Genomic DNA, 17564 nt, shown 5'->3' on the forward strand with positions numbered 1-17564 from the left:
GTTTCTCCACGCACACGCGGTAAGTAAGGGTTGCTTTCCAGAGAGGGAGAAGCTATACTATAGAAGGGAAGTCTAGGGGAGGTGAAAAAAAAATTGATGTGAGGTAGACGGCACAGCCGCCTTGTACGTTTGTAACCTGCGTGTAAGGAAAAACACGCCTAATATTGAAACGGGGGAAGAGCGCAGAGGCTTTGAAGAGAAAAGTGAAGAAAAAAGAGGAGAAAAAGAGAAAGAAGAATTAAAAAACGGTTCTCAATCTGAGAGTAATTTGCAAATGGAATGGAAGACGACGGACCATGCATGGAAGAAATACAAAGGGACATTCGTCCCGTGTTATTTCTCTCTTTGAAGATATATGGCCTGCATACAACACCCGGCGAACGCTGCGAAACACGACGAGAGTGGAGAGACTAGTTATTGGCAAAGCTCGAACCGCCAGTTTCGTGTCTCCCTTTTATTTTTCACCGGTTATGTGCGGACGAGCACCGCCGTTTGCAGGGTATAATGGGGAGAAAATCAATTTTGAAATTTCGAGTTCAGATTCGTAATCAGCGACCTCAAAACCCCCGAATACAGAGTGTTTATAGATTCCTCCACAGCGCTTATATTTAGATTTTCCGGCGGCTCAAGGTCTATAAAGCATAAAAAATCTCAGATCCTGTGAATTCTCAACTTATTGAGTCCCTAGAGACTGCAATTCTTCGGTACATCCAGTTGAAAAAAAAGAGCAGTGAAAAGATCCGTAGAAAATAGACAAAGTCGAATGCCTGGCGATTAATATGCTTCGCGCGTAGTTAAGCCCACCTTATCATAAGTGGTTGAAAAAAATCGGTGGAAATTTACCGCGATTCAGGAAGAGACGTGCGTTTGAATAATGGCTCGGAGGGTTGAATCGGAAAAGCCCGCTGGGGATGATTCAGGGCGATATATCCACCCCGCCCGACTGCGGAATGCCGACGAGCATTGTCCGCGTCGCGGATTTTCGCGATTACGTTTATCAGTGAAGCCGGCGTTTTATTTTTAGACTCTTCGATCGAGTTACAGGAAAACGCTTCGATTCGTGGTAGGAGGTTTAAATTAAGGTCTAAAACCACTGAAGAATGCAAAAATTTTTCTTTTCCGGACAGCAGAAAAGATGATAAGATGATGACTAGAGAGATTTATTGACTTATGAAAAATCTCCCACATATTTCTATAGCTATAGACATGTAGATAAAGTAGTCATTTCTTTTCTTTCTAGATTCAAATTTGCACTCGCAAGAATGGCTCCGGTGTCGCATTTTTTTTATATATGTTGTTGAATATTTTTTTTATTGCACATAAAATACGATATTTCCAATAACTTTGTCAAACATTATGACTATCTGATATTATTATTTTCTTTAAAAAAAAAAAAATGGTGAAATTTTTAGATTTTCACAACGGTGTTACCCCTTAAAATGAGGATAAAACTAGTAAGATTATAGTAACGATGCACGTTAAGGAAACATAATTATTTCGCGCATTTAAGATCGTCTGGAATTTGATAAACAATCGTGAACAAAACATACTTATGTGCGTAGATATTTCGAAGAGTAAACTCGTAGAAAGTCATCAAAGCATTGCACGATAACGATGTTTTTTCCGTTGACGTTTCATTGCATCAACGTTACTGAATTCAGCCTTATTTGAATAATCAAATTATCTACATGTTAGAAAAATAACTCCTTGTTATTTGTCGGGTGAAGCTGAATGATTATTTGATTATATAGTCACGATTTATACTCCCAACGTCGCATGATCGTAATATATACCGGTTCATTAAATCAGACTAACAACGCGTAATTAAAGTAATATTTGATCGTCACCGTTGCGCGTGCGTCTGTACGACGCGAAGAAACGGAGGGTCAAGTCATCTCCAGATATTTCCCCAGAGTTCAGCGGTTCGACGATTATCTTCGAGCTTTTTAAAAGCCGAGTGTACAAACCGCGCGTCGTAAGTCGACGTTTGTTCCTTGGAGAAGGTTAAGAGAAACGATGTCTTCGGGGTTTTTAGTGACGCTGCCACTGCAGTTGGCCTGCCAAATGATCAACGGAGGGAATCCAAACTTCGAGAACATTTCCTTCGGTAAGAATACTTCGATGTTATTCACGAAACTGACGTGACGGCATATTTTATGTTATAACAACAAGGATCTCGATTTCACCCCGTATATAGTGTTCAACAAGACGACCCCGTTGCCGGAGGGCTACACGGATTTCCCTGACGTTGGATTCGCCTACAAGTACTACGCGACTAAAATGACCTGGAACACAGCCCGTAAACAGTGCATAACGGAGGGTGGAAGCCTGGCCGTGATTGACTCCTTGGACAAGGTCAAACACATCTCAAGCCTCAAGGAGAAGAGCGTGAACGTCCACGTGGGTCTTCACAGACTGTTCAACGCCGCGGTATGGACGAGCGTGAGAAGCGGTGAGTTCTAATCTGGAAGGTTTGCTCGCTAAATAACTCGCCCAACTTTCCTTCATAACTTTTCATCTCCCGCAGGTCAGCCCGTCGGTTTCGTACCCTGGAAGCCAGAGGCGAACGCGAAAGCAGGTGTCGGAAACTGCGCCGTTTTGTGGTCCGACGGAAGCGGAGTTAGTCCGTCCAAGTGCAATGAAGAGAAGCCATCCGTTTGCGAGATTCCGTTGTCCAAGAAGTACCAGCGCAAGGTGGCGACGCTCCAGAACGTCGAATCGTTGCGACAGTCTAAAGTATCAGTGGACACGAGGCGCGTGGTATAATCGTAGTGTGGAATCACTGTCTACAACAATATTGTGACACACTTGTGAGTAAATAAAAACTGTTGCAGCTATTTGTTCGGTTTTGTCATATGGTGTAGAAGAAAACAAGGAGTCTTTGTGAACATTGATCCCAACTATCGAAGTCCGCCCCGCATGACGTCGTTTACATTCAACTATCGCGTGACTTTGATGCTGCGCATCTCCTTTTTTTCACCCACCTCGTTTTCTTATGCACCATGGATTTGGTTTTTCCACTGCCAGTTGCCTCTCCCCTTTCGCTCGTCGTTTCTTTATCCAGTAGATAGATAATTTAAACTCTGCACGCGTCCTCGGCCGGGTCAGGACATGGCAAAAGTTATCGCTTCCGATAAAGTCGAGACATCCGAAGTCGCTGTCGCGAATATTGTTATAAACAGGGGCGAGACGCCAGAGACTTGATCAGTCGGTTCTCTTCGAGCGAAAAACAAACTTTCAACATGTACAATCCATTGGCCATGCTGCCCTTGCACCTCGTTTGTCAGCTGATAGACCGCAATAACTTAAACGTGACGAACGTCGGCTTAGGTGAGTAAATTCACAATCTAATACTTGTCGAAGGGTTTTTTGAGGATGGAAAAAATGAATTGACGATCATGTCAGTCACACTTTGACGATCAGTCTTAGATCGGACGTTGGTGCCGAAGGTCGCCACCGAGTTACCTGATGGCTACGGGGTATTCCGGGGCTTCGGAGTTGCCTACAAGTTCTACAAGAACAGGCTCCCGTGGGATAAGGCCCAAGATATTTGCATCGCCGATGGAGGATCCTTGGCTGTTATAGACTCGTTCCAGAAAATGGAAGTCGCGACGGTACTGATGGAAACCGGCGCATATCCATGGGTTGGATTTCACAGAATCTTCGACAACACCGAATGGATCGACGTGAAAACCGGTAAGACAGTGACTAGAAATATCAGTGACGTTCAATCTGCGCACTCGGGGTGGCGAAGAGTTTTTTCTTTCTCCTTTTTTCCACATAAACCCTGAGGTTCTCCCGCGAAACTTAGGCAATGTTGGCCAGCTTTTACGACCGAAGAAACTCCAAAAGTTCTTCACCTTGGATATATATATTTGAATGTGAAAAAACACGCATTATCGCCTCGCTTCACACGAATAATTAGAAATTGAACGATATACCATTACCAAAAGTTCGCTCAACCGAATTAACGAAGCATAGCTGAAGTTTGATAATGATTTATGATGAAAAAAAATGTACATTTTTCCCTACGGCCCGTCACGATCCCCCGACTTTTCTCGATAGACAAAATTCTCTGACTTTTCCCGGTTTTTTCCGGTCTATCGGTACCCTGACGCACTACAACCTTGACTTCATCGTCGTTCAAACCACCGCCAAATTTTACTTTACCACTGAGCGAGTGGACGCTCTTAAATCGATGTTCGTTAACTTAATTCGCATTCCATTTTTTCGACAGGTTTACCAACAGTAGCGATACCGTGGAGATCCGACTCGGGGGTTTTTGATCTTGCACGAAAATGTGTCGCTATGTACCCTGATAGAACTGGACTATACGCGGAACGATGCAACATTTTGTATCCTTTCATCTGTGAAGTTCCAATATTCAAGGAATGAGAACTGCACTTCAGTTTTAACCAGATAATGTACTATATGTAACCAATAAATGGCACTCCCCGATGTAAGATTTTATAATGGTGTAAAATCATTATTAATCGAATTATTCATTGTCTTATTTGTTCGTACTGTATGGGTCGAAGATTTATTTGCATTAGTCCTACGATATATCGAAAACTGTTTATTTCAATTTTTACGAATAACAAACTGAACGAACACCGTTTCATCAAACGTCGAAATGAGGATACGATACACTGAAATAACTTACGTGTTAAGAGAGGAGAAGAAAAAGGAAAAATTAAAAAACGGTTCTCAATCTGAGAGTAATTTGCAAATGGAATGGAAGACGACGGACCATGCATGGAAGAAATACAAAGGGACATTCGTCCCGTGTTATTTCTCTCTTTGAAGATATATGGCCTGCATACAATACCCGGCGAACGCTGCGAAACACGACGAGAGTGGAGAGACTAGTTATTGGCAAAGCTCGAACCGCCCGTTTCGCGTCTCTCTTTTATTTTTCACCAATTGTGTGCGGACGGGCACCGCCGTTTGCAGGGTACAATGTGGACAGAAAATCAGGCTGAAGTTTGCAAGAATATCGTAACGAAGTATCGTCTTCGGAAAAAGTCGTTTTTCCGAAACTTCAGAGGATTACCAGAAATTTTGCAAACCCGAGTACACTTAGTCGTCTTTTAAGCAGAGTCGAGCCGTCTTCACTGGCGGTATAATATCCAAATCAAAGTTTTCCGACGGTTAGCTGGTTGTTGACCTTTCATATTTTTTTTCTAGACTTTTTAGTTCAAAGTTCTAAAACTTATCTTGTCTACGTCATTGCAGGATTGGATAGTGGAAAAGACGGAACAACTATCGAGCCGATATATCGGCTTCCGGTTCTGTGAGGGTCAAGGAATCGTTCAAACCAACGAAAATATGAAGAATAAAAAAAGAAAAATGTTAGAAAAAAAATTATACGCTAGTAATTACCCCTTGATTTCACAGTACTCGCCATCACCTGGTCTAATAATAATAAAATTTTTGTTACATGTTTCTAGCAATTTTTCATCTACTTTTCCTAACTTCTGACACAGACTTTACACTCCGTTGATGGTTATACCCAAACCGTAATTGAACAGCGCAATTTCCTCGATGACGTTACGGACGATGCGTATTCTTCGCTAGTTTTATCAGTTCTAGATACACACACACACACACACTCTCGAGTTATTTACCGTCGAGATCACATCAGCTCAGCAGCGATAGAACTTTAACGATCGTCTCGTCGCGTAGCGTAGGCTGGTTAATTACGTTCGCCTCTGCAACCATGGACATTGAATCTGGGACACCGGGGGTCTTTCCACCACACTGCCATAGTCTTGTTTACGACGTTGCATGGCACCGTGCAATCATCTCGAACGAGATATTGTTGCGGAAGTTGGGGTGCAAAAGAAAACAAAAACAAAGACAACAGAGAGAAGTTGAAAAAAAAAAATAAAAAAAAAACACGACGACAACAAACAAACTTGACGGAGTTGCTTTAACGGAGAGACGATAAATAATTTCAACTCGCTACGCCGAAGGGGTGAGAAAAACTTTGGGTAAAAGTCCGGTATTAACGCGATCGCGTCGTTTTCAGGCTTCGCCTGAACTCGCGAGGGGTTTGCAGAAGGAGGAAAAAAAAAAAATGTCTGATCTTAGAATGTTGTCAATGTGGACAAATGTTGTAACAACGATAATATTCACCCTGAAACGGTAACGATGGGTCACTCGTGCCAACTTCTTCACGTTTCCTTTTGTTCATGTGATTATATTGTTTAAACAAATGGTCAAATCATCAATATCGCGATTGGTCTTTGTTCTAGGATAGTTGATGAGATTTCATGAATTTTGGGGAATTTTTTTGACTACTTTGGGGCACTTTTTAAAGCGCCAGAGACGAGTGACCACCACCGTTACTATTTAAGGGTGTCGAAAAACACGTTACAATTTAAGAGTCAAGACGAAAAAGAAAAAGAGAAAGAAAAAAAAAACTATGAATATTTTTGATAAGAAAAATGAAGAATTTAAGAGAGACATTAGCTGGTGAATTCAGAAATTTAAATCAAGGGTGAGGCCAGCGTTCTCGCAATCACAAAGGAAATTGTCGAGGCAGAATGAAGTGTAAAATATAATATAGAGTATAAAAAAGGAAAGCGGATTCGAATAGGGCAATAATATGTAACCACCACCGCAGGAGGGAAGATTGCAAAAATAAATGACCAGCAATTTTCGTGTTGTTGTTGCTTTTTTCCCCCCTTCAACCAAGAGGGAATAAAAACATATCCTTTCTGTAATTCTTCATTTTCCCCTTTATTCCTAGAAATTTTCTGTACTATTGCAGGAAACGTTGAGCGGAGCTTTCATGAATTATCCAGTGTCGCTGTATCGTCGATACAACCCTTCAAGCATCGTTCCTACTCGCATCTGCTGCGGATCAGGCCTCAGAGGATTAGAAATTCAATATTCAGGATTCAGGGGCACACAGGGTGTTCGACGAATTGACGGCGGTCCGCAAAGTTCTGAGAAAAACTTGACCGAGCAGAAAACCGAAAAAGTTAATGGAGAGTTTTCAGTTTTTTTTTTTTTTTTTTTTTTTTTTTTTTTTATTCAATTTTATTTATTATTTTTTTACCCTCGACGAAGCGACGAAGAGTACATGAATAAATTTGTATATACATAGGTATCCGCATACGTTGTATGTTATGTCATATGAAAACCAAGCTCGAGGAAAAACAAGGAGAAATTTTTTTATCTTTTTTCCCACTTTCATTTGCCGACGAGTTTCTCGTCAAAAGCTACTCGAGAGGCAGTGCGTAAAAGAATTTCACTGGATTTAGATAGTTGATTCGAGTTTAACTTTATATACCCAGAAAAACAACACCTGCCACTCAACGAACGCCTCCGCCTGCAGCTTTTTCACCAAAATAACGCAAAGCATGCTCGGGGTGTCTAAATATTCGCATTTCGTTCGTAATTTTTTTATAGATCATTTTTTCCGTGATTATTATGTATTATTTTTCTATTCTACGTAATAATGGAGAACCCGAGAAAGTGAGTTTCACGACAGAAAACGAAAACAAGCTAAAAAAAAAGATTTTTCTCTCAAGATTTTTCGACCACATACTGATGTGTTCAATAAACACATTTATTATAGCTGATCAAAAATTTTATGCTTTAATAAATATTGTCTTTTTCGTTACTCGTGTGGAAATCTTGCGATAACAAAAATTTTGACAAATTTTGATAACGTTATCATTATTTTTTTTCAGCTAGCCGCAGAACGCTAGTGACACGGTTTCAGAGACGAGCTGGGCTGAGACGAAAATGAAAAAGAAAAGAGGAGGAAAAGAAAAAGGGAAAGAATACCAAAGTATTACGAGGGCAACTGGAATGGAGGGCTTTGGAGTCCGTATTGGAATCCGCCCCTTTGTTGTCGAGGAACTTCAACAACGGAAGCTGTTTCTCCGGCAGATGGTTTTGAAATTCGCAAGATTACAATACAGCCGCCATATTCCACCCACAGACTCGAGATTGCCGATCTCGCGGTAAAAGAAACTGTCACAAGCTTCCTCAAAATTCGAAGTAAGAATTACATAATATAATTCAATTATTTACATAATTATTAGGTTTAATTATTTTGTACAATAATACAATATAATTTCTTCTCCCAATTATGTAATATGACGACATTTCACTAAAGGTGGTAGAAAAGAAAATTAAAACAAAAAATTTGAAAAAAAAAAACAACAAAAAAACAGGTGGATGTAGATGAAAAACAGCAATTATCTTAACTTCGACGTGAAACGCGATGATTATTGCGATAAGGATAAGGCGACGAGCGGCTAGAAACGAGAGGCCGAAGGCGCGTCTGGCATCGCGGCTGAGTTTCCACGCGCCGTCGAACCGTTGACTCGCACTACTTGCAGCGAGACGCGTGATTAACCAGCGTCACGAAGTTATTCAACCTTTTTCGTGTCTCGGGTGGATGTTTGATTCTGAGAGCACGATTTTCCAGCACTGAGGACCATGGACAGTTATTTATTCCGCTGGATGTTTTCGTAGTTTTGGGCCTTCGAAGTTGACGAATTTACGATCATTTTCTCAAATGGCGTCAAAGAACAAACTGGCATTTTCTCCGTTTGGAATGAATTTTTCTTCCGAATAACGTTTGATAGAAATATTTTTGAGTCGAAATACGTGATTTCAAGGATTACCGAGTTTTTTTTGTGCAAGCTATGGTTATACTGTATAGTAAATCACACCGAGTCAGTTGAAATAAGTCGCGAAACTCGTTCATCAGTTTAACTTTTTTGGTTGTATTTTGTAAACCTATCCTTTCTCGCGATGTTCATCCGACACAATTTCTACCCAACTGCAGGTTCCGTACTCCATAAAGACTAGACTGAAACTAGGCTTCCAGGAAACATCATTTTGCAGGGCGAGATTGACGCTTCGTCGATTGTTTTATCGTTGGTCGGATTCCAATGGAGATTTCTGATTGCCAATGAACAACCGAAACAAGTTTGAAAAAGATTAAAAATATATCCGTAATGCCTGCCTATGGTTCGTTTGCTTCGAGTTGCGAGTATCGATTCTCAATGGACGTCGAGCTTTTTTAACACTCCTCGAAAGCTGGATGAAACGATCCGAACAATTTTCCAAGAATATTGCAAAATCGCGCGGACACATTACAGGGTGTTGAGTCTTGTCCAAGATGTTAACGAAGTGAGACTGATACCATATTGTTTTTGCAGTAACGTAAAATACATGAAGATTAACTTTGACAGATTACACAGAGAATACATGAAATGATCAATAAATGGATCACATTTTTTCACCACAATTGCGTAAATAATTTTGATAGCTCGAGAATTTCTTCTGCTCCGCCTAGTGGATATTCAAAAACGTTATCGCTGCGACCTCCGAGCCGAGCTTGATGACGTGGAATTCCAAGACGAATGATTGGAGGATCGAATAACACGCCATTAACTTTATCAAATAGCCGGCCAAAATGGAACAAGCAAACGAAGATTACGCAACGCAAATTTGTAATTCTTTCGTCGCTATCGTGATAAATAATACGCGTATTTATAAGCAAGTGATACGAAATTTGGTGATAATGTGTAAAACTGTTCTCCCCATTTTTGTAGTTTACATAATTTCATACATCAATCACATACATTTCTCAGAAAAAGATACGAAACTTTGTTGATTAAATAGTTATTATTTAGAACAAGTGAAAAACGTAAAATATTCTGATAATCAGCAAGAGCAATGCTGTAGATGATCACACGTGGAAGCATCAGATCACCTCGAGAGATGTGAATAACAGAGGTCTCAGCGCGGAGGTACGAACAAGACGACGTTGGAACAATCCTACGAGGTATTGTGCTCGGAATTGGAAGTCTTCCTTCAACGATTTTCACATTTTCCAAGATGGTGTGCAACCATTGAGGCATTGAAAAGAGGAATTAAGGCGCTAGGTTGGCAGTCTATTGAATGATTCATTGCCGAATGATCGGTTACGCGATATAGATTCAACGCGAGTCGTCTTTCATACACGCAAAGCGTGAGTGAACGTTTTATTCGTCAAGGTTGAGCAGACAGGTTTGAAAACTGGTTGAACCTGAAACCTGTTGTTCAAGACGAGCAGGGCCGAATTTAAAGATGTGGAGGCCTCTAATTATTTTTTAAACGCGATAAACAATTTTCATTACTACACTGTTTCAATAATTTGTTGTAAGCCAAATACAATCCAAATACTAAATTGAAAAATTCCAAATCCAAATTTGTTTCAAACTTATCTCAACAAAAAAAAAAAAAATTTTCTAATATTATACCAACTTCACTTTTATAATACTCTGAAACAAAAAAATCAGCACGACTTCATGAAATTTGCGAGTTAAAGAGAATCGACGATTTTTTCAAAAAAATTCATAGAATCTGAACCGTTCGACCGATCATTCCTACATTGAATACCGATCGTCCTTCCATGATACTTTGTTTACAAAAAAACGAAATTTTTTTTACACAATCTAAACATTCGGGGAAAATAACTTAGTCACAAAGGTTTTACCAAAAATTTCAAAATACTGTATGATTTCTGATTTTCGAGTAATTTCGATAAAATTTGCAATGAATGTAGATGATATATAGATTAATATCTATGCGAAACGGCGAGTACTGTGCTTCAAACTGTTCTCAAGTTATAATCGTTTCAATTTTACAATGCCAAAACATACCCGGATATTTTTTTTAAATATGATTTTTTGATATCCTGGAACATTTTGAACACATTGACGTCGAAAGCTGTGTAAAAAAAAAATTTTCACCATCACCAAGCTTCCTCCGTGATTTTTATCAGCAAAAATATTTTTTTTCACATTTTGCATATTATTTGTTAGCAAATTTAACCTAGAAATTTGAATTGTAGAGGCCCCTCACTTGTGGGAGTTCAGCCCCTGTTACCCTTCCCTAAATCCAGTCCTGAATACAAGCACAATTATCCGCGGTCGGCATGAGAAACGAACAGTCGACCGATATCCGCGTTCACGTTCAAACGTCGAAGTAAATAAGTGATTCGCATTAGTGCGGAGTTGAGTTGAGTTGAGTTGAGTCGAGTCGAGTCGAGTAATAAGCTTATAATAAAATGGCAGCGCTTCTCGTTTCATTGCCGATACAAGTCGCCTGCCAAATAATGTGCGGCGCGAATTCTACCAGCAAAAATCTAAACTGCGGTAAGAAATTGTAAAAAGAAAATTTTCTTCAATCAATAATTTCAACTACCGACGGAAAAATCTTCAATATTTCGTTGATTGAATTTTTTCAGTTGATAACACATCGAGTTTTCAGCAACAGACGCCGGTGCCCAAAGGATACGTAGCCTTTCCGGATGTTGGTCTAGCCTACAAGTCGTATCACGATAAAGAAGTGACTTGGGACGAGGCTCGAAGACGTTGCATCGAGAACGGCGCTACTTTGGCGATAATCGATTCGTTGACGAAGCAGGATTACATAATGAAAGTTAAACCAGCAATGTCGAGTGCGCACGTTGGGATCCACAGATTTTTCAACGGCGACGAATGGACGAGTATCAAGACTGGTAAGGGTTCAAATTTATACCCATATTTTTTGCCTCATGCAAAAGCTCCAGAAGAAGGTATCGAATTCAAAATCGGTCGAAAACTCTCAAAACTTACAAAGCTCACAATCAGTTCGAAAATCGCAAAAGTTCGATGACCGTTTATCGTCATCGGTACGATATCAATGTTTGTCACCAGGTCTTCCCGTCACTTTGGTTCCATGGGCTCCCAACCAACCGTTCGAAGGTGTCGACTTGAAGTGCGGAGGGATGTGGCACGACGGAAGAGGAATTTTTTCAGAAACGTGCACCGACAAGCGGCACTTCCTTTGCGAGATTTCGATACCAAAGGAGGACGTTTAGCTGTAGTGAATACTTATAATCTTATACAAATTGGCACAGGAATCGCGTAAGACTTCTGCGATAAATAAAGAAGTTGTTTGGATGAAATTTTGCTGTATTCAATATCTCAAAGTCCAGCAAAGAAACGTGTGAAATTTTATCGAACTATAAAAAATCCTTGGTCTTCAAACTTTATACGCAATTTCATATTCTAGTTATTTTTCGAATTCGAATTGTTACAAAGAATATTTGGGTTTGAAATATCAGTCGAGGCGCTGGCGATTATGCATTAAGAACAAGCTCCCCTGGGATGAGGCCCAAGAAATTTGCATCGCGGATGGAGGATCCTTGGCTGTATTAGACTCATTCCAGAAAATAACAGTCGCGACGGTATTGATAGAAAGCGGTGTATATCCATACGTTGGATTTCACAGAATCTTCGACAACACCGAATGGATCGACGTGAAAACCGGTGAGACAGTGACTAGAAATATCAGTGACGTTTAATCTGCGCACTCGGGGTGGCGAAGAGTTTTTTTTTTCTCTTTGTTTTCCACGTAAACCCTGAGGACCTCCCACGAAACTTAGGCAATGTTGGCCAGCTTTTACGACCGAAAAACTCCAAAAGTTTTTCACCTTGGATATATAAATTTGAATGTGAAAAAACACGCATTATCGCCTCGCTTCACACGAATAATTAGAAATTGAACGATATACCATTACCAAAAGTTCGTTCAACCGAATTAACGAAGCATAGCTGAAGTTTGATAATAATTTATGATGAAAAAAATGTACATTATTCCCTACGGTCCGCCACGATCCCTAGACTTTCCTCGATAGACAAAATTCTCTGACTATTCCCGTTTTTTTCCGGTCTATCGATACCCTGACGCACTACAACCTTGACTTCATCGTCGTTCAAACCACCGGCAAATTTTAGTCGATGTTTGTTAAGTCAATTCGTTAAGTAGTCAGCTACAAGCTATCACTTGGGATAAGGATAACGAATGATTGGAGGGGTCAGCGCGATAAACTTTACAAAGTCGAAGCCAAGCATCGTTTCAGCGCAGTAGTAGATGAAACGTTACCAACTTCGGAAGACCTTTGCGTGTGGTGTTAAAGAGTTGGAAAAAAGAGAAAAAGAAAATGACAAATGTGACAGCAATTTTGCCTCTGCAGCTCTTATGTCAGTTGCTGAATTCTCAAAACGCTTCAGTTGGTAAGATATCCCGATTTTCTTTCCATTCGCAAACTGACTCACGTAACATATTTTCCAAATCGTAAAACGCATAAACCCGTTCCAGACACGGTGATGCAACAACCAAAACTAGCCATGGACTTGCCTGTTGGTTACACGGTGTTTCCTGAAATCGGAACTGCTTACAAGTACTACGCACATGCTATCACTTGGAACGAGGGGCGGAAATATTGCATCGCTGAGGGTGCTTCATTGGCTCACGTGGATACATACGAGAAAAAGAGATACGCCCAAAGTTTGCAGAAACCAGGTTCAATCGCGAGCGTTGGTTACCACCGACTGTTCGACATTGACGAATGGATTGACCTTAGAAACGGTAAGTGAGTTTAGAATTTAAAAACTTGAAACTCCAAATGCCTAAGGCGTGAAAAATATCATTGAAAAAAATATAATACAAATGTCTCAATAGTAAAAAAAAAAAAAAAAAAAAAAAAAAAAAAAAAAAAAAAAAAAAAAAAAACTAAAGTATTTTTCAATTTCGTTAGAACATAAGTAACATTACGAATGAATGTTGCACGATCTCAGAATGATACTTTTATCGATACAACTCTTGACTCGTGTATACTTATCTGATGAAACTAATGAACTCGTTAGGTACACCAACAGCCGGATTACCATGGATGCAGAATTCATATCGCGACGAACCGTCCCGGAAATGTATGCGGTTACACCCCAACGGTGTGTACGCATCTAGTTGCACGGCGAAATATGGTTTCATTTGTGAAATCGAACTTTAAATCCAAGGACTAAAATCTAATGCACATCGACGAGACGACATCTCGAGTGAAGAACAAGTCCGCATACTTTAATTGCACTTATTTCGATGTCAAAGAATTCTCCCATCTTTTAAGATTCAACATTTGAAAGTTGATTAATAGTTTAATAAGTATTCCTTTGTGTAGCCGAGTTTAAACGAATTTGAACTGAAAGGAATTATCGGGTAGATTGTAACAAAACGTGCTAACAATTGAATAATCTTTAAACAATAATAACGATTTATCAAGTAAGTAAGTTCATTACAATGAGTGAAGCCTGTTATTATAAGTATTCCAGAAGATTGTGAGTTATCGAGTAATTCGTTAAATAGTTATTTGTGTGGCATGCCCGTAAACGGCCTGTTTTTTTGTCATGGATAAGATTTCAGGACGAGCTGAAGGCGAACCGGAAGCGAGTACTGAAATTATCCGAGTCAAAAACGGTTTACGGGCATGCCACATACAATATTTTTCACGGTATGGGCATTGAAAAGCAAAACTAAGAGTGAGGTTATGTCGCGATCTGTTCGACGAAGCTACTTTATTCGGCAGTTTGGGATGCGCACTTCGAACTGCGCGTCAAAACTGCGGAATAAAGACTTTATTCCGCATCTTTGTTCGCTGCCGTATAAAGCGTCACTTTACGGAACAAAAACTGCCACAAAAAGTGAACTTTTTAATGCTCATGCCGTAAAAAGAAAATTCTTCGAATATGATGTGATTTTATGAATGGTGATAAAAATTCTCTCCACTTAAAGAACGCAAGCTTGAGTAGAGAGAACTTCAACTCGGTAGAGAAAGGACTCAACGATCTGTGGGAATGCCAAGCCTCGGCAAGATTAACCGACTTTATCTCTGTCTGACAAAAGGGAGGGTTAGCTAATCGAACGCTAAGCCTCTGCATACAAATGGCTCGTTTGCCGATTATGCACAAAAGCTCTGCAGCAGCTAGAATCACGTCTATCGGCGTGTCTCCGAAACGATCATTAAAATCTTCTTCATCCCTGACGATATCCCTCCCTCGTTTAATGGTCCGACGACGGATAAACGATCGATTCTACAGGGAAGAGGATATCTCCTATCGCACCTTAAGTTTAAATATTTAAATTTTATAACAATAATAAAATGAGTAGTAAAGAGTGACGAAGCGAAAAGAGATGAAAGAGAAAAATAACGATCCTTGTATCTAAACATGTCCGAGTTCTTTGATCCCCACCACGAGATCCGCTGTTCATAACCAAACGAGGTTTCCTTTCTCCTGTTCTCATCTTCGCATCATCAATAATAAAATTACGTCCATCAGCAGCGTCAGAGGAGGACAAAACTCCAACCTTGTATAAAAGTTCTTAACCAACATTTTCTCGAATCGAAACACCAAACACGCGTTTTAAAGTATAAAGTTTCTCACGTGCCGTCAACGATGCTGGTTACGACATTCAATGTGCCGACCTTTAACGTTTCGATCGAAGAAGAAGAAGAAGAAGAAGAAGATAAAAAAGAAAGAGTCCCTCTTTGTGTTCCCTTCAACGATCGATTTAAAAGAAACAATTTGTAACCCCCTCGGCGAAACGAGACTCAATTCGCATAGACCAAAACAAGAACATAACATTAGATAAAAGAATCAAGTTTTCGAACCCAGTAATAGACTGACAAACCGTTAGGTGAGTACTCCTCAAGCTGTGCTACAGGTGAATTTTACAGTCTCGATCGTACTTGGACTGAGAATAAAGAATGAATGTGTAATCGTTCCAACTCACATTATAGTGTATTCCATGTCAAAGCCATAACAACGGTCCAGAAAGAATCGTAAAAGACCACCACCACCACCACTACCACCACCACCACCAACAACAACAACAAAAACCACCACAACAACTGACACCGGACAAAAACACAGCACTACAGCAACTAACCAACCAACCAAGACGACGTCGATCGAGTCAGGAATCCGTCGACCTGAACAACGACGAACCAAAGTTCAGAAGTGAAACCTCCCCGAGTCGAAACTGGAGGATAAAACAAATCGGGTGTAAATTTCGCGCCGAATTTATCCACGCCAATGTAAAAAAAAAACTCCTCCTCCTCCTCCGGGGGTTTCGAACACGCAGTCTCGTGTTTGCCCGCTCTCGTCCGGGGGTGAACTAGTAGCTACCCCCGTGGCTGGAGGGCGATCCCGCGTAGAAACGAGAAGCGCAAGCGCGGATTCCACGCGTCTCCGTCGACGTCGTCGTCGTCGTCGTCGTCGTCGTTCGCCCGACGCCCTCCTCGCGGTCAATGTCACCGCGACGCACCCGATTCCCAGACTCCGTATCCCGAGGGGGTGACGTTCTCCCCTAAACCACCCCTTAGAGGAGCCTGGAAACGCTGAACTCTGGACGATTCTTCCCGCCAAATAACGTTGCGAGGTGTTAATTAAGTGGAGAAAATCCTCGAGATATCGTGAATTTGAATGTAGATTAATTTAAATATATAGATATTTTGAAAATTTGACTTGACTTAAAAGTCACTAGACTATAAAATTGCAAAATGGTAATCTCCTCACCCAACGTTTCGTTACGTCAACGTTACAAACTTCAACATCATGGATTTCACTGGTGGAAATCATTTTGTACATCGATGAAGCTCAAATGACTTCTCGAATGTTCTTTTATAAATAACAAAAAATCAATCAAACTAAATCCAATCATCGGAAATTATTGCGAATCGATTGATATCACGTTGTTGTGATGAACGTTGAGAATCGTTACAAGTATTACGGATTTCTATCGATTACCATCGATACAAAATGATTTTCTTCTAGCTTTCGATAAGATTTTCAGTTACTCGTGATTATATCTAGATCAAAAATCACTGGTGTACCTATCTACTCATCTAAAACGCTGTAGAGAATGATCGGAAATCAATAAAAAATCTCTCGAAATTAATGTACCGAAAAACCAAGAAAACCTTAGACGATAAATCAGAATTCAATAGAAAGAAATGATTCGTAATGAATGGAAATCATTGGTTTGAATTCCAACTGACAAATCGATTACAGTTTCATGAAACCGATAACTAGCCATAATAGGATGAGGATAAAGTTAGTTTAACGTTAACGTAATCTCAACATCAGTAAAAAAAATCATTATTCCTCAATTTTAAGATGACTGACATTCAAAGAATTTTCCTTTAAAAAATACGTAAAATAATATCTTTGCTTTGTCACGTTTTACTAAATGTCTAGTAAATCATTTCTTTATAAGGGAGAGTAAAGTAACGATTTTTCTTAACCAAGCATCGTATCGTTAAAGTAAAGTTACTAACTTCATCCTCATACAACAGACAGATTAATTTCCTCCCTGCTCCGCAGGATGGAATCAAAAATAATTCGAGTGAGTTTCGTATTGTGTTTTCTCATTAAAATGTCTTTAAGAGATTAAAATTCTTGGAGCGAAATTTTTCACCGGTAAATTTATAAAAAAAAAAAAAAAAAAAAAAAAAAAAAAACTCAACTCCGTGACTTTCCGCGTTACAATTTCCGTACCTACCTGCAGCTCATATATTTTCACTCTACACCCTTTGCAGCTGCGGAATTCCTGCAACGTGGCAGATTTAAACCTCCTTCGAGTTTATTCCACCGGAGAAAAGCCAGCGTTAAAATAACCGGAAGTGGACTGAACCTCAACTTCCACTTTCTCGCTCCCACCCCCCCCCC

The 17564-nt window shown here is 40.0% G+C and overlaps 5 protein-coding genes across 6 annotated transcripts in view; 4 read left to right on the top strand and 1 right to left on the bottom strand.

The window, feature by feature from the left end:
* The window catches only part of LOC124414741 (dystrophin, isoforms A/C/F/G/H), a 303596-nt gene that overhangs the window by 237333 nt on the left and 48699 nt on the right, over positions 1-17564 (bottom strand). The gene's annotated exons all lie outside the window — the stretch shown is intronic.
* Positions 1-17564, top strand: part of LOC124414771 — a 73863-nt gene that overhangs the window by 39449 nt on the left and 16850 nt on the right. The window lies entirely within an intron of this gene.
* Positions 1978-2829, top strand: LOC124414763 (C-type mannose receptor 2-like). Its single transcript, XM_046895829.1, has 3 exons — positions 1978-2107; positions 2198-2452; positions 2528-2829. Exons 1-3 carry the CDS (start codon positions 2017-2019, stop codon positions 2764-2766), a joined length of 585 nt encoding a protein of 194 aa, XP_046751785.1. The 5' UTR covers positions 1978-2016; the 3' UTR covers positions 2767-2829.
* Positions 3176-4450, top strand: LOC124414765 (hemolymph lipopolysaccharide-binding protein-like). The gene is made up of 3 exons (XM_046895832.1): positions 3176-3330; positions 3424-3696; positions 4238-4450. Exons 1-3 carry the CDS (start codon positions 3243-3245, stop codon positions 4393-4395), a joined length of 519 nt encoding a protein of 172 aa, XP_046751788.1. The 5' UTR covers positions 3176-3242; the 3' UTR covers positions 4396-4450.
* LOC124414764 lies at positions 11064-11878 on the top strand. The gene is made up of 3 exons (XM_046895830.1): positions 11064-11171; positions 11264-11536; positions 11715-11878. The coding sequence occupies exons 1-3, from the start codon at positions 11084-11086 to the stop codon at positions 11876-11878; spliced, it is 525 nt and encodes a 174-aa protein (XP_046751786.1). The 5' UTR covers positions 11064-11083.

Source organism: Diprion similis, chromosome 14, assembly GCF_021155765.1.
Source record: "Diprion similis isolate iyDipSimi1 chromosome 14, iyDipSimi1.1, whole genome shotgun sequence".
Taxonomy (NCBI): Eukaryota; Metazoa; Arthropoda; class Insecta; order Hymenoptera; family Diprionidae; genus Diprion; species Diprion similis.